At 44.4% G+C, this 22,216-nt stretch overlaps 1 protein-coding gene across 1 annotated transcript; it reads right to left on the bottom strand.

Moving 5' to 3' along the window:
- Positions 1-485: 485 nt before the first annotated feature.
- Positions 486-15,639, bottom strand: paqr4a (progestin and adipoQ receptor family member IVa). Its single transcript, XM_035397267.1, has 3 exons — positions 13,268-15,639; positions 6,743-6,961; positions 486-974 (listed from the first exon to the last, which is right to left on the bottom strand). Exons 1-3 carry the CDS (start codon positions 13,431-13,433, stop codon positions 541-543), a joined length of 819 nt encoding a protein of 272 aa, XP_035253158.1. The 5' UTR covers positions 13,434-15,639; the 3' UTR covers positions 486-540.
- Positions 15,640-22,216: the final 6,577 nt, after the last annotated feature.

Below are 22,216 nucleotides of genomic sequence, written 5' to 3'. Positions count from 1 at the left end.
GTCTAAGCCAGTTTCGCACTCGTCAACCAAACAGCCGCCAGATCTCAGTGTCCGTCAGTGATCGAGTGTGTGTGGCTGTCGGGTACGGGTGAGGGTAAGGGTGCGGACGCAAGATATGTGCGGCACTATGTTTGCATGCGTGCTTTCATTGGTCAAAATCTGTATATATGTGTGTGTGTGTGTGTGTATGCGCATGTGTATGTGTATGTATACGTGTGTGTGTGTGTGTGTGTGTGTCACTGCCTGCATCGACACCTGTACATATGTAAAGCACTTAATCTCCATGCTCTCGTCTCTTCATAAAAAGCACACGCATATCGACCCTTCCAAGCATTCTCCTTTGCATACAGTCTGATGTAACCCCAACGCCCCGCCCCCTAACCACACCCACTCCCACCACGACGCCCCGCCCCGCCCCCGCCCACTCCCACCCCGACGCCCCACCCCCCGACCCCGCCCACTCCCACCCCACAACCCCCCTAAAAAGTTCCTAAAAGTCCCCGGTTACCCTCCCGGGGGGGGGGGCGCAGGCGGGAGCCGTCAGTCCAGGGGACAGTGGTAGCTGTTGATCCACAGCAGGTCGTCCAGCACGCCCCAGTGCAGGTAGAGGATGGAGCCCACCACCAGCACGTGCATGATCTGGTGGCTGTTGCACCAGTAGTCGAAGAGGCCCGGCCGGAAGCGCTCGGGGATGCGCGTGATGTTGATCACGCCGCCCAGCAGCGCCAGCGTGTCCATGGTGAGGAAGTGGCGCAGCGAGGTGGGGCTGCCCCCGCCCACGCCCGCCCAGCGCAGCAGGAAGAAGGAGAAGCGGAAGAGCGCCTGCCAGGCGAAGGAGCGCAGCCGCCGCACGTTGTTGCGCGCCGTGATGGCGCAGTAGATGGCGTAGCTGGAGAGGAGGATGTAGACCAGCAGGGCGGCGCTGCGCGTGAAGGGGTAGCAGAGCAGCGTGCTGTAAACGATGGGCAGGGCTCCTACGGAGGGGGGGGGGGCGGGGGGGGAGGGGGGAGAGAGAGAGGGGGAGTGAGGGGGGGGAGGGCAGAGAGGGAGAGAGAGAGGGGAGGAGAGAGAAAGGGGGAGTGAGGGGGGGAGGGCAGAGGGGGGGAGAGGGAGGGAGAGGGGGGAAGAGAGGGAGAGGAAAGAGTGGGGGAGAGAGAGGGAGCGGAGATAGGGAGAGAGGGAGATAGGAGGGGGGAGAGAGAGGGGAAGAGGGGGGCAGAGGAGGAGGGCAGAGAGAGAGGGAGGGGAGCGGTGAGAGAATTCAAATCAAAACTGATGCAACCCTCAGGAAGTTGCCGAGCACAGACACAGGAAGAGCCCCTCCTCAGCGTACTGAGAAGCAGGAAGTACATCTACACTCTTAGTCACACCGTCACAGAGCGCCAGAGACAGACAGAGGAGGGAGAGAGGCATGCCGTACTCCCCGCAGCACTGGCCCGCAGGCGAGTGTGGGGGGGGGGGGGGGGGGGGGGGGGGTCGGGAGACGGACACACGGATTAAACGGCACTCCGCCGAGCACATTAACACCTGACCCGTCGGGAAAATGAGCGCTCGCACTTACGAACCCAGGCGCTCTCTCTCTCGAGCGCCTGAGGATGAGTCAGACCGTTCCCCAAACGAGCAATCACCCTCTTAATCATCATCTTTCCCGCGAGCCGCTTTAATTCTCTCACGACCTTTTTCGCCGTCTCTGATTCGCTGGGAAAAAAAACCCCCCACAGAATTCGCTAACCGGCCCCTCTCTTTTTTCCTACGACACTCATAACGGTGTTACCTTAAAACGACGTGAAAATTTCGTGCCGACGTTCGTAATCGTCAGTTAGGTCGCTGCGCAAACTTTGCCCGCTTTATTGGCACAGCGGAGTTAGGAGTTAATGTGACAGAGAGCTGCGCTTACCCTGCGGCGTGGCGCGGAAACGTTAAATATTAACGCCCCCTCCAGTCACGGCCGCCCCCGGCGGTTCCCGGGGTGAGGCAAACCCTGCCGGGGCCGTAAGCGGCAGCAGGCTCTGCCGAGCTAGAGCGCACCGGAGCTAGCGGGCTTAGACGCTAACCCGGACGCCCACGAACACGGAGAGCCTGCCCGGGTGGCAGGGGAACCTGGATCGGACCGCAGGGCCGCCAGCCAATCAGAAGGGCGATGACATCACAGACCCCCCCCCCCCCTCCAGAGATCCGGAGTCACGTGCGAGGACTGTCCTCTGTAGAAGAGCGATGATCATTTCACATGATCATTATCAACCGCTGATCCTGACCCTGTATCACCCACCATGTTTCAGACAGCCCCAATCAACCACTGAACCTGACCCAGTATCACCCACCACCATGTTTCAGACAGTCATAATCAACCACTGATCCTGACCCTGCATCACCCACCACCATGTTTCAGACAGCCTTAATCAACCGCTGATCCTAACCCTGGCTCAACCACCACCATGTTTCAGACAGCCTTAATCAACCACTGATCCTGACCCAGTACCACCCACCACCATGTTTCAGACAGCCATAATCAACCACTGATCCTGACCCTGTATCACCCGCCACCATGTTTCAGACAGCCTTAATCAACCGCTGATCCTATCCCTGTATCACCCACCACCATGTTTCAGACAGCCCCAATCAACCACTGAACCTGACCCAGTATCACCCGCCACCATGTTTCAGACAGCCTTAATCAACCGCTGATCCTGACCCAGTACCACCCACCACCATGTTTCAGACAGCCTTAATCAACCGCTGATCCTGACCCTGTATCACCCACCACCCAACCCCATGTTCTACATTTAGCAACATAAAACACACACAAATACACACTCACACACGGCGTGTAAATTCGTGTGTAGCACACAGGCCAGCTGGCATCTCCACCGACAGAGAGAAAGGCTCAGAGATAATCACACAAGCAGCTGCTCTCCCGCAGGCTTTCCCTGCCGATCCCGTCTCGGGTTCCGCGGGTCCAAACCCACCGGCTAACACCCGGGCCTGCGACGGCTCGTCACCACCCGGGCCGGAGGAAAAATGGCAGCTTCTAGTAAATTCTACAATCTCACTAACTGGAAGCAGACGCTACCGTGTCAAACAGGTGAAAAATGATCATTTTCCAGCAAAAAAAAAAAAATGTTAAAAACTCACACGATATTAAATACTGTTTTAGTGTCACTTTGAAGTCACAGATGAATGAAGTATGCATGGGAATACTAAGTGTGTTCTGAGCGCGTGCACACTAACCGGTCTAGGTCAGGAAGGCTCATTTACATGCACACATTTGCATGCAAGTTTCAGCCTTCCTGTTTTAGCGAACTCTTCCCCCTTGACTTGGCTCCCAGTTTGGAGCGCCTGTTTGTATTGGCAGTTTTGCGGCACTGCGTTAGCGTTCTCCTGTGATTGGAGAGGGCAAAGGCCAGCATGCGGCAAAGAGAACGCACTGTCTACACAGCTGCTTTTTCAATTTGAATTTTTGGCAGGGTTTTTGGTGACCGCTCGAAAATTATAATGCAAAAGGAACAAATGCCATTGTGTTTGATTTGTCACCGTTGTGCCACAAAAACATGAAAATGAACTAACAAATGGCCAATTGAATTATCATACATTTTTGTCATGGATAATGCGGTTACAATAAAACTGCCATTTCAAACGTGTATATTCATAATCAAGCTGTATCGTTCGTTATTGACAAGTAGGCGTCAGTACAAAAACGACCAAGTTGTAGCATACTGTCCAGGATGGTAAAAAAAAAAACAGCTTTATCTTTGACCGAGATTTTCTTAGGGTACTAGCCCAATTGGGAAAGTGACAAATCAATCAACAGGCTGGAACCAATGTCATGGTTGCTTGGGGCCTTTGGACACTGTGTATTGTAGAGACCTGTTGTCTGACTAAAAATTGATACAAAAAAACTCACGGTCTAATGAAAGCACCAAAATCCCTTCTCTTCCGGTATAGACGATATAGCCAAATTCACGTGGCACATATTTCTACCGGCATACCGTTTATACCGCCAAAAATTACCCTAGAGGACAGAACTGCATTTCAGCTGGAACACCAAATCCATACTCCACAGCATTGGATAGCTGCTCCAGTTGTTAGGCAGTTCTGCGGTCTAGAGGTATAACCTGAGGATTAAACTCCAGCTAAGCACACTGCAACTGACCCCAAGTGATCATGGAATATTTGGCATATTTGTGGGTAAATGCGGCTTTATTCTAAGCACGTGGCTGTTAAAGGCATACTGTGCCGTATTTTTACCTTGAAAATATTATAAAATAACCACGCACAGTCAGGATGCACAGGCGATCTCTGTCTTGGCGCACATTTGCCAAATCCGTGCTCCTCTGCCTGCATTTCTTCTTTAAAAATGATCCCACCCCACAGTGCTACAGAGCCTGTGTGGGATCAGGTTTCAGTGGAGCATTTGTCGCTAGCTACCGCAATGGCAGAGGTGACAAAGCACAAGTACTGCGAAGCAAAACAAGCCAACGGAGCTCGTTCAAAAACCAGAGTCAACCTTGGAAATGCTTTTCCTCGAAGGTGACGGCTATCGAAAAACAGACATAAAAATAAAAAAAGATCTAAAATATAAAAACGGACACAAAATATAAAAACGGTGGTCAGTAGACAGGGAGGGAGAAGGAGACTTCTTTTATTGTAAACACAGGACCACAGCAAGGCAACAAAAATCCTGCTTTAAGCTCCAATATTTACTCACGATGCAAATGTGAACAAACCCCTTGATTAGGATTTTCATTTTTTATCTCTCTCTCTCTCTCTCTCACGCACACGCACTTTGTAGTAATTGTTAAAAGCTGTTATTATGTTAATCGTATCTCAATTAATTTTCCAAATCGCTGTCGGTTACATTTATTTTTTAATAGGCCTTTATTTTCGGTTTTGGATAAGTAAGTTTAGCCATCGGACAAGTAAGAAATCTGAGTCACTTGTCCAAAGGCTCAATAAGTTAATGTCAAGCCCTGCTCATAATGCACTCTCCACACAAACTTTACCCATAATGCACTCTCTACACAAACTTCACCCATAATGCACTCTCTACACAAACTTCACCCATAATTCACTCTACACACAAAACTTTACCCATAATACAGTACCCACACAAACGTTACCCATAATGCACTCTCCGCACAACTTTTACCCATAATGTAGTCTCTACACAGACTTCAACCATAATGCAGTACCACTGAACTCCGACACGAACTTTGCCCATAATAAACTCTCCAAACAAACTTTAAGACCCCTGGGGCAGGACCAAGCACATATTTTCAGTAAAAACATCTAAGCTGATTCATCAAGCACAAGGTTCATTTCTGAATGAGATTACACACACCCAAGTTACAAGCATTCTTTGTTAAGAAGGAGCGATTGGGGAAAATGAGCACTTTGGGGTTTCTATGATGACTGATGCAACATAAAATGGTGTTTCAGAACAGTACATTGTACTAAAGGTCAGATAAGGAAAGATCTCCTACACATGCAATCAACTGTCCTGAACAATGAAATACTGGCTCTGTAGCACCCCCCCTTTTTAACACAAGCCTGAAAATGACATACCCGAAATAAAACGGTTACTATTCTTGAAGCCTTTTCACTACAGGCATAATCCGGGTCTGTTCTGAAAGGTAACCCTTGAGAGTTTGTTTTCAAGGGTCAGAATTACTCTAAACGTTTCTTAAAGAAAGTAAGTGAAGCTCAAACACATCAGACGTTTTCTCTCACGTAAACAATTTTTTTTTGAGCGGATACAGATGCTTGTGGATGTGCCTGGTGGGCTTAGAACACAATGGAGCCACAGCTCGCTCGCTCGCTCACTCACTCACTCACTCACTCACTCACTCACTCACTCACTCACTCACTCACTCACTCACTCACTCACTCACTCACTCACTCACTCACTCACTCACTCACTCACTCACTCACTCACTCACTCACTCACTCACTCACTCACTCACTCACTCACTCACTCACTCACTCACTCACTCACTCATACAGACACAGACTCTCACACACACACACCTGCACACACATACGCACTCTCATGCACACACACACACACACACACACACACACTCTCTCTCACGCTCATACAGACACAGACTCTCAGGGCTCTACTTTAACGATCTAAGCGCACGGTCTAAAGCGCATGGCGCAAGTGCATTTTGGGGCGTGTCCAAATCCACTTTTGCTAGTTTAACGGCGGATAATCTGAGCGCAAAGTAAGGCGCATGGTTCAAAGGGGTTGTACTTAGCCTCTTAATTAATCATAGGCGTGTATTGGGTGTAACATGAAATAAACCAATCAGAGTGTCATCTCCCATTCCCTTTAAAAGTCAGGTGTGCTTGCACCTTGGCGGATTGCTATTATAATGGTGGATTTGCCAAGTAGTAGGAAAGAACGCTTCTCTGCAGAGCGCAAAGTGTAAAGCGTGTGAGCAGACCAACTACGGAAACAGCAGGATTCCACAAAATATTACATTATGAATATTATGTTAATATATATAATGTAATATTAAGTACATTTGCTATTTAAACAACGTGGGCGCTGGACGGGAAAATGAAAACTGCGTCGGTCTGAAACTAGCAAAGACACTTGCGTTACGCTTGGCACTGCTTTGCGCCGGGTGTAAGATAGAGCCCTCACACACTCACACACCTGCACACACATATGCACTCTCTCTCTCTCTCACACACACACACACACACACACACACAGCCCAGCGAAGTGCTCTCTCACCCAGGGTGTTGATCATGCAGATGCCGCACATGTCGAGGGTGAGCAGGGTGTGGTACACGGGCTCCCCTCCCTCGTGGTTCATGAAGAGGTGGTAGAGCACCGAGCCCAGCTGCGGGGACAGGCAGGCCAGGAAGTGGACCACGCCCAGCCACGTGACGCTGATCTGCGACCAGGGGATGTTGAGCGGGAGCAGGACCAGGAAACATAGCAGCGGGATTCCTGTAACAGAGCAGGGGACAGGGTAGGAACAGCTCATAGAGCAGCACTACAGTAACAGAGAGCAAGGGACAGGGTAGGAACAGCTCATATAGCAGCACTACAGTAACAGAGAGCAGGGAAGAAGGAAGGAACAGCTCATATAGCAGGACTACAGTAACAGAGAGCAGGGGACAGGGTAGGAACAGCTCATAGAGCAGGACTACAGTACCAGAGAGCAGGGGACAGGGTAGGAACAGCTCATAGAGCAGCACTACAGTACCAGAGAGCAGGGGACAGGGTAGGAACAGCTCATAGAACAGGACTACAGTAACAGAGAACAGGGGACAGGGTAGGAACAGCTCATAGAGCAGGACTACAGTAACAGAGAGCAGGGGACAGGGTAGGAACAGCTCATAGAACAGGACTACAATAACAGAGAGCAGGGAACAGGGTAGGAACAGCTCATAGAACAGGACTACAGTAACAGAGAACAGGGGACAGGGTAGGAACAGCTCATAGAGCAGCACTACAGTAACAGAGAGCAGGGGACAGGGTAGGAACAACTCATAGAACAGGACTACAGTAACAGAGAACCGGGGAGAGGGAAGGAACAGCTCATATAGCAGCACTACAGTAACAGAGAGCAGGGGAGAGGGGAGGAACAGCTCATATAGCAGCACTACAGTAACAGAGAGCAGGGGAGAGGGAAGGAACAGCTCATATAGCAGCACTACAGTAACATAGAGCAGGGGAGAGGGAAGGAACAGCTCATATAGCAGCACGACAGTAACAGAGCAGGGGAGAGGGAAGGAACAGCTTACACAGGGACACTATGCATTGCATCAGTTACACAAATTAAGGGGAACACTGTGTGTACACAAGCCAAATGAAAGCGCTAACACACACACTGCGTTCGACGGAAAAGGGCAGAAACCAGACTTCAAATTCCTGCAAGGTTTGCATAGTACAACGGGGCTGTTACCGATTGCGAGGAAACTGCTTATCGCAGGGAATACAAACTGATCCCTGTCACTCGATAGGTATGTAACCGTGCATAGCTCCCCACCTGCATCCTCACTCCCCCCACACATCCCAAAGTCAAATCACTTGTCCGGGCCAGTCGATACAGCGAGCGATATCCAACACCTCTATTTTCAGTATGTCACGTCCCTCTCTCTCTCTCTCTCTCTCTCTCTCTGGCAACCCCACTTTCCTCGGCAGAGCGGAAGCTCGGAGCAGGTCAGAGCGGGCGGCGTGCACACGCTGCTCCTGCAGACTTACAAGAGCCTCGTCTCACCCGAGCAGTTCCTTTCCCACACCGAAACACCGCAAAGATATCTTCCGGCTAACCTTGACTAAACAAGGGCGGTCTTCGCACGCTGTGTCACAGAGCAGCACAGACTTAACAAAGAGGCATCAATTGTAAAGCGCTTTGGATAAAAGCGCTATATAAATGCAGTCCATTTACCATTTGAAACCGTTTCCAATAACAACACTGCCTTTTTTTTTTAGGATCCATCTTATAGACCCTGTGCAGTGCAGGCAAAATAACCCTTGTTCACAGTAATATTGGACTGTATAAAAAAAAAAAACAGATTTTGAATCAAAGAATCAAAAAAAAAACAGACCCTGCAGAGGTCTTAAATTATAATTTTTTTAATCCCGAAAGCAAAAAAGGATAATTGCTCACTAACTGGGCACTTGCTCAGTGATTTAGCAAACGCTGGTTCTTCGCTTCACAAAATGACTGTATAATTATAACAGCTGAGTACTCATTACATAAATATTGGTAAAGTGGTGCATTACAAGAAGACACAATTCAGTGGCTTTCACAAACAGCTGCCACTTGCAAACAAACAGCTTCCCCCCCCCCCCACTTTTAGTCTAAAGACTTGATTTTCTGATTGGATCACCACGACGGCCTCTCGCCCAATACACACTGGGATAGGTTCTCACCAGGATAAGCGGGTATAAATAATGGATGGACAAATGGATGAATCACTACGCTTAAAACGTAACGTTTATAAAAACGTCTGTGCGGATTTGCATATGAACAAAACAGCACATCGCCCAACGGCATTTTGTCACGAATCACATTTGCTACAAATGGATTATCTGAGTAAATACCGCGAAATATCACCGAATATCAAACGGGACTCGTGGTTATTCTGTGATTCAAGCAACGGTTAACCCACCTGACCTCGGCACACTGCAGGCTGACACCCAATCCTGACGACAAATCTCAAGTTACATTTCTTAACTCGTTTTGTGGTATCAACTATTATTACGCATGACTATGCATTGTGTAAGCCTAGCAACCCATTCTCCACAAATACAAGCCTTATAACCACCTGTCGGAGTATTCCCGTTACAGTCTAGAGCGGAGTACAAAAGCCTGTAAATACAACTCCTGTCTTTTTTTTTCCAGTATAGCAATTGGAAGCAGATCACTGAAAGACAAAAAAAAACCACAGAGCCCAAAGAAATGTCTTATGAACGTCATCAATGTGCAGACAGCACGTGGCAAGGATTTTTATATCTGCAGTGCGAGTATTGTGTTCAGTGGTCCAGACAGAAAAATGGAAGCACGGTTATGGCAATCTGCATGAAATGCAGCCAATTTGTTCCAGCAAGAATAATTTAATGTCATGGTTGGTAATTACATTTCTACAAGCAATACTGTTTCATGAAACAGAGTATAAGGCTTCATTGTTATGACTGTAATTCTATATTAGATTTTTTTTTAAATACTGTACAGTACATCTTTAAGGGTTTTTTTTAAGTTTTTTTTTCCCAGGCAGTAAACAGGAAATGACACCTGTTATTTTCTGAATGCTTGACAAAAACCTCATTTCCATTTTTAATTTCCTCAGAGATTTGACCCAAGCAAAATGTGCAAAAATGCAGCTCTGTACATTTTCCATCCTTCAGACAAAATGCTCAAACTGATGACATCATCAAAATTGTATCTTTACATTTAAATCGTTCATTAAGCACGCTAACAAGTGGTAGGCTTGCAATCTGAATTCTGTTCAACAGGTCTTGCATTTTTCTCAGTGACATAATGTAAGCTTATTCATTGCTGATATGTACTAGTGAGCCACAAATGCCAAAGCTCAAATACCTGAATCACAAAGAACTACAAATAGCGTGAATAAATCGGCCTCCTTGATAATTTACACCTTCAGTTCGAAACAATCTCGCTTGTATGAGAAGATCTCCGACATTTAATAAAAACAGCAAATATTCATGTCAATGCAATTTGAAAATGCCAGCATCTACACAGAAACACAAGGCAGAATATTTCAAGTTAGCCGACATCAAAGTGTTAATTATTTATTTCACAAAGTAACACAACGCATTTCTCCACCTCAGCTGTCCTCAAATTTCACCACCCGAACACGAGGAAATTGACCATATACAAATGAGCGGCAACCATTTGTAAACGGTAAGCAACACTTTTGTGTTACTTCCGATATATTCTGTGCCACAGTTACTGCTTTTGTGTTATAAATATACAATTAATGTGTTATAAAGGGAGACTTTTTTAAGCACAGGCTGTGCTGAAAGTAACACACGATGTGTTGTCCTTCATGGAGGTGTGTTTAAAAAAATGACACCTTATGTGTTGTTTTTAAAACATCTGTTTTGAGAGTGTGTAGGCCTACTACAAAACATTTGGGCAGTACAGTAAGTCTATGGGAACTATGAGTTCTGTAAATAAGGGATACTTTTCAAAAGGTAGGCTATCCGTTAGCATTCATTAAAGTTTTAATTATGTTTTTCCACAAAGAAAATTCCCGTTGCGCAGACACTTTCCTGGTAATGTTTAGCACAAACACTTTATGGTGTAGCCTATACCAGCAATACCCAAACCCAACACTAGGGACCCAACATGCATACTGGGTCTAGAAACTGCTAATTTTTTGATAAATTCTTAACATTGACAAAAGCAAGTTAAATGCCATATTTTTTCCCTTTTAACTAATTGCAACACAATGCATGTTTGGCATGCAGTGATTTGCTCTGTCATGCACCCTTCATTCAACCACAAATGGCTTTGTTTCAGTGACCATGCAAATGACCACATTTCAGCAAGGAGAAAACCCACACATTTCAACTGCCAGCCTACAACGAAATCAAAATTCTAAACCCTTTCTAAGCAGCAATGAATAGCCCATAACATAAAATAAAAGCACTACTTGCATATTGAACATTTATCATTCATATCATGTATAGCTATTTGTCATGTAATATAGGTTTATTCTGACACTTCAGGTGTCCAGTTAAGAATTATTGATAATTTGCACTTGAGAGGGCACAACTACTTTACAGTTGGAGCAAAACTAGCATACACCACGAGACTCCAAAACAGAGTTTGAGAACCACTGCTTCATACTGTTTTCACAGACTGGACAAATATATTCACTCATAGTTTGTCAAAGGGCAAATATCTTAACTGACAGGTTCACACCACACATCAACATTAGAGAAGCACCTGGCCCATCTATACGGGAACATGCAACCAATAAAGCAGGTGTTTAAACCCCTAGATGACATAACCGTATTATAGCCGGAACAATGTGGTCCTTATCTCACATATTAGGAGCAGATTGTTCCGGTAATAACATTATGTACGGCACAGAACTGCATTACAAATGTAAACCTGAGGTTTACACTCCTGCTTAACTTGGTGCAACTTCCCCATGTTTAAGCATGCATTCATTGTCTAATATGACAACGCAGTCGCCATTAAGGGCGTTGCAGGAATCATTACTGTAGTAACACTCTGTCGGATAGCCCCAGGCAACGCCAGGAAAAGTTTACATGTTTCAACCGGTAGCTCCAGTCGTTACCGCCCGGAGGTCCGTTTGTTTTGCTCCTAAGTCGTCGCCTGAAAACAATGGAGTTGACAACATGCTTAAACATGGGGAAGTTGCACCAAGTTAAGCAGGAGTGTAAACCTCAGGTTTACATTTGTAATGCAGTTCTGTGCCGTACATAATGTTATTACCGGAACAATCTGCTCCTAATATGTGAGATAAGGACCACATTGTTCCGGCTATAATTTATATTGTTATATTGCTAATCTAGTGAGCTATTCTGAAATAACAATGTGGTGTGTTATTTCAAAAATACATTTTAAGGACAAGAACCGATTTAATTTTGACGGTTCTGTTTACTGACACTGTAGTAGCCTAGTAGTAGACCTACACACTCTCAAAACAAATGTATAAAAACAACACAAGGTGTCATTTTTTAAAAACACACCTCCATTAAGGACAACAAAATTGTGTTACTTTCAACACAGCCTGTTTTTTTTTTTTTTTTTTTTAAGTCTCCGTTTGTAACACATTAATTGTATATTTATAACACAAAAGTTTTTGACACAAAACATGTTGGAAGTAACAAAAGTTGTAACTAGAAGTGTGTTGGATATTAACACGTCCTTTTTGAGCAGTAACAGTGGAAGCAGAGAGTAACTGCTCATTTGAGTAGGACATAGTTTTACATGTTGTTTATGTAGCGTATGTAAATGCACGAGAATCCGCGGAGCAGCTGAGCTAAAGTAAAGTAGGCTCCTTGGCCCGGGGGCACGCCACGTGAGTGTCCCTCCCCGAATACGAACACAACTCCTCGTTTCTGCCTACCTTACCTCTCCCATGCTCCCTCACAAGGCAGCTGTGAGCTGCAGCGGTGTAAAAAGTTGACTTTTTGCACGTAAGCAAAGCGCTTACATGCGGCTACCAGCCACGGTGTGGTAGCAGCACCCGATAAGTACCCGGCAAGAGCTCTGTCCAGCTCCGCTGTAGCTGAACACGCAAACAAGAACTTCGGCCAGGACTGAACGCGTAAAACAATATGACAGCTTCCCACGGGGCAACATGTGTGGGTAGCTACTAAACTGTAACCAGCTATTCGGATTTAAACGGCTATCATGCTTACATTAGACACCGAAGTTAGGCTACTTTTACAATGACAGCTACCTTGCAAGGTCCTAACATTATAAAGTCTTAATATAAGGTCTTAATAGACCAAGCAGGTTTCCAAATAGTTTCCCGATCTGTTTTCAGTAAAAGCACACTCCATATCACAATTACCTATATTCAATAGCTGTGTACGCTGTTTATAAAATTCTGCCAGAAAACATTTAATCTTCGTTACCGATAGAAAACCAGCACACGGACGGGAAAATACCCACAGTAATGAGCACGTTCATATTTTCACTAAATCAAAACCCACCTTAAGCAAGCCAAGTTACAACGTTACAATTAGCCCACTGAATGAAATGTAATTGGTGGTTTGGTTATTTTGTAGCCTACTTACCATGTGTGTAAATATTTCCGATTTCGTTGTGCAGGTAGAATAAGCTTCGGATACAGTCCTGCACTGAAGATATCGGACGGTAGCCGGTCAGGACGTATTTGTTGAACTGAAGATGAGGAGGTGAATTCGCCCAGTCCAATAACCTGGGCCCATTTAAAAATGCCATAGCAGCCGAATAATTGAGGACAATGTCCTGGCAAAACAGCTGTAAACTACATTTAGCTGGCTACTACATCCAACAGGCCGGCTGCAAAAACGCAATTAAAACAGCCTAAATGCCGGATGGGGAGTGCTTGTTGTGTAGCGAGTTACAGCTAGGCTACATAGTCAACTATTTGGCCATATAGCCATCGAAGCGTAGGGAGAAAATGTAGTGACAAACACTAGTTTTTACCACCCTGTGGCTTTCTTTTAAAATCCGTGGTTCTGTCATCCACATGGATTTGCAAAGAACAGGTCATCCACATCCATTTTGCGTGTCCTAAATATGCAACTCCCGCTTTGTATATTAATAAATAAACAGTTCACACCCCATAGGCACACACCTATAATTTATGTCTTGCAAAAAGTATTTCTTCCTGGTAGAGCCGAAGCAAAGGAACCAGCTTGTTCTGTGTTTCGGCATTCAGTGAATGAGTCCGAGTGCTTGGCTCCCAGTAAATAGAAGAATAGTTATTTCAGTGCAATTCCAGTTCGTTTTGTGTTAATAAAAAATAAATAAACTGAAAGCTGATCGAAAGTTGACTGCTGTTTGTAGCAATGAAAAACTGAGCGCTACAGAACACTTCCTTGAATTTTCCGAAGAACACCTCCCAGTTTGTACATCACAGCTTGGGTGAACTTACTCGACTCTCTCAAAAAGAAAACGAGTAACGTTACGCTGTTGGTAATGGGCCAGGTAGCAACTTTGGCTATAATTGGCAAGGGAGAGAACTGTGAAAATAAAAAATGCCAATTTTTTTCACCTGACCAGATGTCATATTTCCAAGGTCGAGTCTTCAAATTCAATGTAGATATGATTCATAAATTAGCAAGCCATCTAGATTAACGCTACGTGTGATGTCTGTGTTAAGAAAGCTACTGCCGGCATGCACTGATTTGGCTTAAGACAGTTTATAATCAACTATATTATTATCCAGGTAGCTCGCTAATGCATTTCTCATTAAATCAGTGCACCGGCAGTATTGTGTGGAACTAGCAAACTAAATATGTATCGGTAGCTGTCGTTTCAGTCAAGTCAGTAGTTTGATTCATTTAACGTTAAGTGTTAGCACAATATCGCTGGTTTCCAGAGAAATAAGAAGTACCAAATGGCCAAGATATGCGGTTGTCTGACTAGTTTACGCAAAATTTGCGTTTTACGCAGCTAATGGGACAAAACTATAAGCTATCTATTGCTAGCAGGCTCGTTTCACATATGTCTAGTGATAGTACTCCCAAGCTAGCCAACGTTAGCTGCGATTAGTTTGGTAAACAAGATGCCCAGCAGCTGGCTAACATTAATTATACAGTTTAGCTAGCTAGCTAAATAGCTAAGTGGTAAACTCAATTTTAGATAGCGAACCGACCAAGAATTGCTAATCTAGATGCTAAGCTAACATTCCAATTGGATGGACCAGATGCAGCCTTCAAGATAATAAACTAGCTTGCTAGATCTAGCTAGCTGGCCAGCGATTTTGTGTACCCCGTAGCTTGCTACACCTTGTTAGCTAATGTTAGTTAGCTAAATAGCCAGATGGATGCTCGGAACACAGGGAGTTAGCTAGCATACAACACTAAATCATAGTTAGCTAACAATAAGCCGGCCGTGTCATATTTCAGTGACCATAGTAACGCGCATCCTCGCCAAAGAAATGCCTTCCTCCTGGGTTGGCTAGCTGGCTAGTACGCTATAGTAATGTCACCAAAACGTTTGCTACAGTTGAACAACGTTATCCAGGACTGTGGAGGGAAACACGCCTGTGATCTATTGAATAATAGCGATGATACTGTAATAATACCACAAGACGCTCCCGAAACACCTTCCCATCAGCTAACGTTATCTGAAAATAAATCCGTGCTTCGCCGGTGGTAGCAGATGAGCCCAATTCTAGTCCCGCTGCGTGGTCCTCTCAGCAATAGCCGTGATTTGCATCTGAAGATATTCAAACAATTAAATGTGCACGTTTTCTTCTGATAGCTAACCCTAGTCTATAACAAATCGAATAGCTCCAGAGTCTCGTCCTCTCCCCCTGTTCCTCATCGGTTTATTTCTGAATCATCGACCGGTTTCCGGTGACACCGGTGGCTTGAGGCTCTATAACTGGCCTGGACTCTCCCACTTCGGCTAATGTCCCGAATCGAACCGCGGCGCTTGAATTCAGGCACTAGTTATGGATTCACAAGACTACAGCAAGAGGAGGGAAGATGAAGTAGTGTGTGGGGTCGGCGTGGGGTTGATCTAATTTACGGGACAACGCATGGGACAAGATGTCTTTAGAGTCACTGCAACTACGAGGTTATATTGTAAATTTAGTTACAAATATGGATTAGACAGTATTAGTTAGCAGGCAATTTACTGACGGATATAAATGAATGCACGACTGAATCGTAGTACGCTTCTCTCGTTTAAAATGCTTCGTCGCCGGCTAGAATACAATATGAATGAACAACTATGTTGTGTGTAAACGTACACACAATGCATTTTTGCATTGACGTTAATTTATATGTTCAATGTATATACACAAATCAATCACACACGGACTGACTTTTTGGCATGAAGAATGTATATACTATTTTTTTTTTTAAGATATGTGTCTTTAGTGGAATTTGACCTTCTCTAATTTCTAATTTAATAATGTATTTATTGTCGTGTTTTAAACAGCTTTCAATAATATTTTATTCAGAAACGAACAACCATATAGCTATCTAAGAAATTTATCGTGGACATTATTGTATTATCGATCTGTATCGACGCGTTTTATACTTAGCCAAATAGATCAAGTATACTATTCGTGAAGATATACTATTATTACTACTGTTATTATTATAGGACACGGTAAATGCGCACAACCGTGGTGCATGTATTCCTCTTGATCAGTGCACATCGATTCTTTCACGTCTCTGCTCAATTCCAGATCTCTGCAAGTCCCACACATTTTTTGGCCTTTGATACTGCATGCGCTAGGATTCCCAACCTTGATCAGCCAATCAGAATGGCTTTAGTAGGACCACGCGATGACTCGACCAATTCCAGTGCAGGTACATTTCCTGAGTGGTAACAGAAGCCGGTTGAATACGGCCGTGATCACGGGCAATGAGCCAAATCCGACTCATAACTGTGATGACTTCATGTCTTTCAGTAATGTTGGCTACCGTTTAGTTTCGCATAACCTTGAATGTGAAAATAATCGTTGTGTCGTTAACCCCTGACAAGTCTTCTAGTTATAGTCAATATTTATAAATGAAAAAGAATTATGATATTTACACAATAAATGAACCATTCAGTCTTTACATGAGATCCGGTATATTTAAACTCTGGAATCCACAAATAAGGGCAAATCATTTTCTATTTTGTTTATACATTCAACAAGAGAATTTATGTAATGCAAAAAAAAAAAAAAAAAAAAAAATTGATGTAGTGCTTTTAAAATGCTTCTTCATTGTTACTGTATTTGCTTCTTACACCGTGTTAACTCTTTAGAATGCTGTATTAAGCGGTCTACTTGACCCCAACAAGTCTAGTTTCAAGGTCTGTTCTGTGACCTGATCCTGCTTGATCTAGCTGCTGCAACTGACAATCAGGTCTAGTCTAGCAATGGCTGGTATTTTGGGCATTCAAATAGATGTCATCATAGTTGTTTGGACCCCTAGTTAGTGAACTGGAGCTTTCTTTGTCTCAGTGCGGTTGAGGCTATCGGCAGGAATCAGCCAGGGATCAGAGCTTGTCCATGTCCAAGGGGTTTCAAGCCTTTTCCCATCAGTCCATCAATAAATGCGGTGTGTCACCTGTCAAGCAGCACTGCTGCACTACTCACTTAGCGTCAGTGGCCTGGGGCCCTTTCAATCTAACACTGCTTCCCAAACTCGGGACACGGGTCGTGAGAGGCATTCGGGTCAAGAGAGGGACTGCCGTTTGCCATGAGCTGCATGCGGGATAAAACGTAATGCTGTGCATTACTCTACATATCACTTTCCACAGATGATTCACACTTTCCATAGACCTCCACACAGATGATTCATACTTTCCATAGACCTCCACACAGATGATTCATACTTTCCATAGACATCCACACAGATGATTCATACTTTTCATAGAGCATCGCACAGATGATTCACACTTTACACAGACCTCCACACAGATGATTCATACTTTCCATAGACCTCCACACAGATGATTCATACTTTCCACAGACCTCCACACAGATGATTCATACTTTCCCTAGACCTCCACACAGATGATTCATACTTTCCATAGACCTCCACACAGATGATTCATACTTTCCATAGACATCCACACAGATGATTCATACTTTCCATAGACCTCCACACAGATGATTCATACTTTCCATAGACCTCCACACAGATGATTCATACTTTCCATAGACATCCACACAGATGATTCATACTTTTCATAGAGCATCGCACAGATGATTCACACTTTACACAGACCTCCACACAGATGATTCATACTTTCCATAGACCTCCGCACAGATGATTCATACTTTCCACAGACCTCCACACAGATGATTCATACTTTCCCTAGACCCCCGCACAGATGATTCATACTTTCCATAGACCTCCACACAGATGATTCATACTTTCCATAGACCTCCGCACAGATGATTCATACTTTCCATAGACCTCCGCACAGATGATTCATACTTTCCATAGACCTCCGCACAGATGATTCATACTTTCCATAGCCCTCCACACAGATGATTCATACTCCACACAGATGGAATCCCACTAGGTAAAGTGTACTTGTATTTGTGTTGACATGTATTCGCAACATTTAAATTCCATGTCATAGCATGTTGGCTGTTTTAGACAGTGTTTTAAGAAGGGGCGGTTCATGGAAAAGTTATTTTCCAGATAAATGGACTTCGGACATGTGTAAGAAAAAAAAGAAGGTCTCTAGAACTTAATGAAAAATGGTGTTTATTTACAGGAATGGCGGTTGTCTAAAATGATAATGTACTCTGAATTCAGTAGAGTTTGACCCCCATTATTAAGACTGAATGCATTTCAATATCTTTTTTCTTAGATTATTTTCTGAGATGGGGAGCAGAAATGTGTTTTCAAAATAATGTCATTTAAGGAAACTAGTGCCTGGCTTCCCGCAATCAATCAGCCTGCCCATCGACAGGGGGTCTGATGCTCCCGTCCCATAGCCAGGAACAGTCTATTGTATTGTTAATCAAGTCTCCTTGTGTGGAATAGTTCTTGATCACCCACACCCGGCCACTATTCTATAATCAAGTACTATGCCAATCAGTGCCTACGAGTTGTTTTTAATGCTTATAACCTGTATTGTCCTTTTGATAAGCAGACCTAAACTGTCTGGGCGGTAGGCATGGTCGATGTGTTAGTGTTTGAGACTCGAGTAGATAAGATTACACATGGAAAGCATGAGAATCACTGCTCTGTAATCTCCAGACGGGTTACCTACTTCCGACCCTAGGCTCAACCTTGATTTCTGGCCTGCATTGTCCTATCTGGAGCAATGCCTCCCATTTCTCCCTGCCTGGGCTTGCGTTCCATTTGAACGGGTACCGGCAATGATGGATTAAAGTTATTCACACTTTCTTTTCTTGGCCTGCTCCCTTTCCAAATGCCACTGCACCACAACCTCAGATCACCCATCTGTTCAGGGATGCACATCCTGGTCACCGTCTTTCCGGATTTTTGCTCCCCTAGTGGTTGAACAGGACAATTACAACCATCGGAGCAGAGTGCCCAGCCATCTTTGAATGCCGTCTCTTCATAGCGCCTTGTATCTTCGTTTCCTCACTCTAAGTTCTCTCTCTTTGGATAATGTATTGAAGAACTGGTGGACATTGTCGAGGATGTTTGGGACTCTTTCCCTGATAATGCTTTAGTTTCACATCCTCACCTTGGCTCTTGTGCGCAGCAAGATTATATTGGTTTCTATAATGACACCGTCTTTTGGTTGCCGATATAGATCATGACTGCATCTATATCGCTCTTCCTCAGTTCTCATTATGGGTGCTATTCTGAAGAGCCTCTGCTGAACGACCCAATGTAATAGCAATCAAATAGCATATTTACAGTCAATACCGTACCCAGGTGCCCTCGTATGTCTGACACCCTGTGCTTGTTCAACGCCCTCATTTCCCTGCAGATTTCTATGGCTGGGGTGAAATCTCCAAACCGCCTCTGTCCTCTCACTCGTCGAGGCCGACAGCGTTGGCGCCCCCCTCACCGGGGACGCTCGAAGACGCGCGTTTCCCCCTCCCACAGATCGGGAGAGGGCACACGCTGCGCCCTCCTTACCCGAGAGCAGGTTAATTACTCTCGCTGTCTCTCTCAGCCTTCTCTCCGAAAGAGCTTAATTGCTGTCACGCAAAGTCCTGCAGACGAGCACAGAAGTTTCATTGCTGCAGGAAGGCAAAGTTTCAAAAGTTTTCTGTTAAGTCAAAGGGCAATATGGAGAGAACAGAGAAATAAGCACTGATGGAAATGAATACGACATAAGTGACAATGCGATATATATAAAAATATTTTGTGATTAATCTTTACCTGTTCTTTTGCAAGGCAAATAAAAATGTAATCACAAAATAAATAATAATGTTCACAGAGAAGGTAAAAGCTGACATTTTACCAACTGACACTAATAGCAGTTAGCTCTGAAATAAAATATATTGCAGTTCACAATATATGGGTAAATATATATTATTGCCACTTTATGGCATCACATTGTATTTATATTAAAACTAAATACAATTTTATGAAATGTATTTGTAAATTCAGAATTTCCGAAAAGTTGTAATATATTGCATATACGTCAATATATTGCATTATGGCCCTTCCAGCTCTTTTTCTGGAGGGGGGGGGGGGGGGGTGTTTATGCAAAAGCAAGCATGCTGTGCTATTTTGGCCAGATGTGGCTTTGCGAGAAATTAATCCAGTACAAGGAATGGCTGCGTAGACTGTTATTGGTCACCAACTGTTAGAAACCCCTCTGCAAACCAAACAGTAGAAGTATCTGAGCAGAACGGGATTCGTTTAACGTTATCTTGATTATCTGACTCCAACGTTGTGTTTTAACCTTTCCTCTGTGTTAACAGGTATGCATAGACGGAAGAGGAGGCTACTGTCCACCAGTAGTGTTTCTCTATATGGATCGCTATCTAGCTTGGTGGATGTGGACATGTGTTTGGCTAGTGTAGCCTGCATAAATACAATTGTGTATCTTGCTACGACACTAATGTGTAGGCGAGTGACTATGGGGTGCAGATATCATGAGTTCCATGTGTATGTTAGGACCTTAAACTGCTAGGTGTGCAGTGTTAAGAGTCAAAGAGGAACGTCTCGATAAAAAGAATGCGGTTAATTACTGAACACACTGAACAATTATGACAATACACAAAGTGTGTGGAATTGGCTATACACATATGCATATGTGCAGGAGACCATGTTGACGAGTCTCCACATACCATCGCACTTCTCTCCTTATAATCAAGGAAAAACCCCAAGTCATCAAATAAAGGCACAATCATGACAAAACAGCACATCAATGGATCCTGCTCGCACCATCTCTGTAAGCAGATCACACCGGGTTAACCTCTGTAGCTGAGACACCAACTTGTTCCCCCTGACGTTGGCTTTCCGACAATGCAAAACATGGTTGCGCTGTATTATGGAGAACCTACGCTTTGCATAATGCTGATCCAATCGGATGTTTTGCAACTGAGCGCTGTCTCTTTATCAGACCTGACCCTGTCAGCACAGTAAACAGTCTGTTTTCCTTTGGGATCTGAGAAGAGGCGGACTTCTGTGAACTGCCCTACAACAGAATGTTGTCCCGTCATTTCCCCCCTGAATGACCCCTTTAAGGTGTAAGATCACAAACATGTGATTAGAATGTTCTTAACTGAATGTTCTAATTCTGATGCAACAATCACTACTGGTGACTGAAAGCAATGGAGTTCTAGAACACTGACTTTGACTGATTTTGAAAGAAAAAAAAAAACATTCCAAAATTCCTACTCTTCAAAGGGTGAAAACAACTGTAGACCTACTTTGATTTGGACCACGTTCCCAGCCCAATTTCCCTCTCCGTCAATCCAAAGTTACGTGACTCGATAAAGAAGTTTTGCCAATCTTTCTGAGAACATGTTTAGTTTAGAGAGTGTTTAAAGTTTTGATAGATGAGCCTCTGCTTTTGACCTTTGTGAATACGGTGCATAAAAAGCATTAGTCACACTTTAACTACAGTTTGGAAGTGCAACCGATGCCATGTTCAGAAATTTATCTTCTTTTGCCGTTTAATCAAAGCTTGAATTTCAGTATAATAAAAAAAGCATGTAGCGGAGCTCTGGCACATGCATGCATAAATACTGTGTAAAAATGTGTCTGTATATTATATAAAATCTTTAATGTGGTAAGACATCATTGCTCGAGTAGAGACTGGAAGGGCCTTTTACCCCAATGAAATCTTGGTTAAGGGGACGCAGAACCTGACCTTCCACTACGAACAGGGGTAAAGATCAGTAGTTTACAATGGTACACCTGCCACTGCTCTCTCCTTCTCAGACCAGCCACTGCTCTCTCCTTCTCAGACCTATGCCTGCAGATGCTGAAGTGAAGTCCATAATCAGCAGCTTCGCTGGCTTGCCTCCACACTGGCCAGCGGAAGCTGCGTGCACTGACTGGCATTACAGAAGAGCAATATTACCACGGCAGTGGCTTTACTTTTAGTAAAAATCTGCATTTCTTTGGCTGTTG

The sequence above is a fragment of the Anguilla anguilla genome, chromosome 17, assembly GCF_013347855.1.
Source record: "Anguilla anguilla isolate fAngAng1 chromosome 17, fAngAng1.pri, whole genome shotgun sequence".
NCBI classification, from domain to species: domain Eukaryota; kingdom Metazoa; phylum Chordata; class Actinopteri; order Anguilliformes; family Anguillidae; genus Anguilla; species Anguilla anguilla.
This window is presented reverse-complemented; position numbering and strand designations above follow the sequence as displayed.

Excerpts from the sequence above, each read along its gene's own strand:
- paqr4a (XM_035397267.1), bottom strand. The coding sequence starts at position 13,433 with ATGGCATTTTTAAATGGGCCCAGGTTATTGGACTGGGCGAATTCACCT. Across the intron at positions 6,962-13,267 it reads CGGAAATATTTACACACATG|GAATCCCGCTGCTATGTTTC; the intron begins GTAAGTAGGCTA and ends GCTCTGTTACAG. Across the intron at positions 975-6,742 it reads CTGCATGATCAACACCCTGG|GAGCCCTGCCCATCGTTTAC; the intron begins GTGAGAGAGCAC and ends CCCCCTCCGTAG.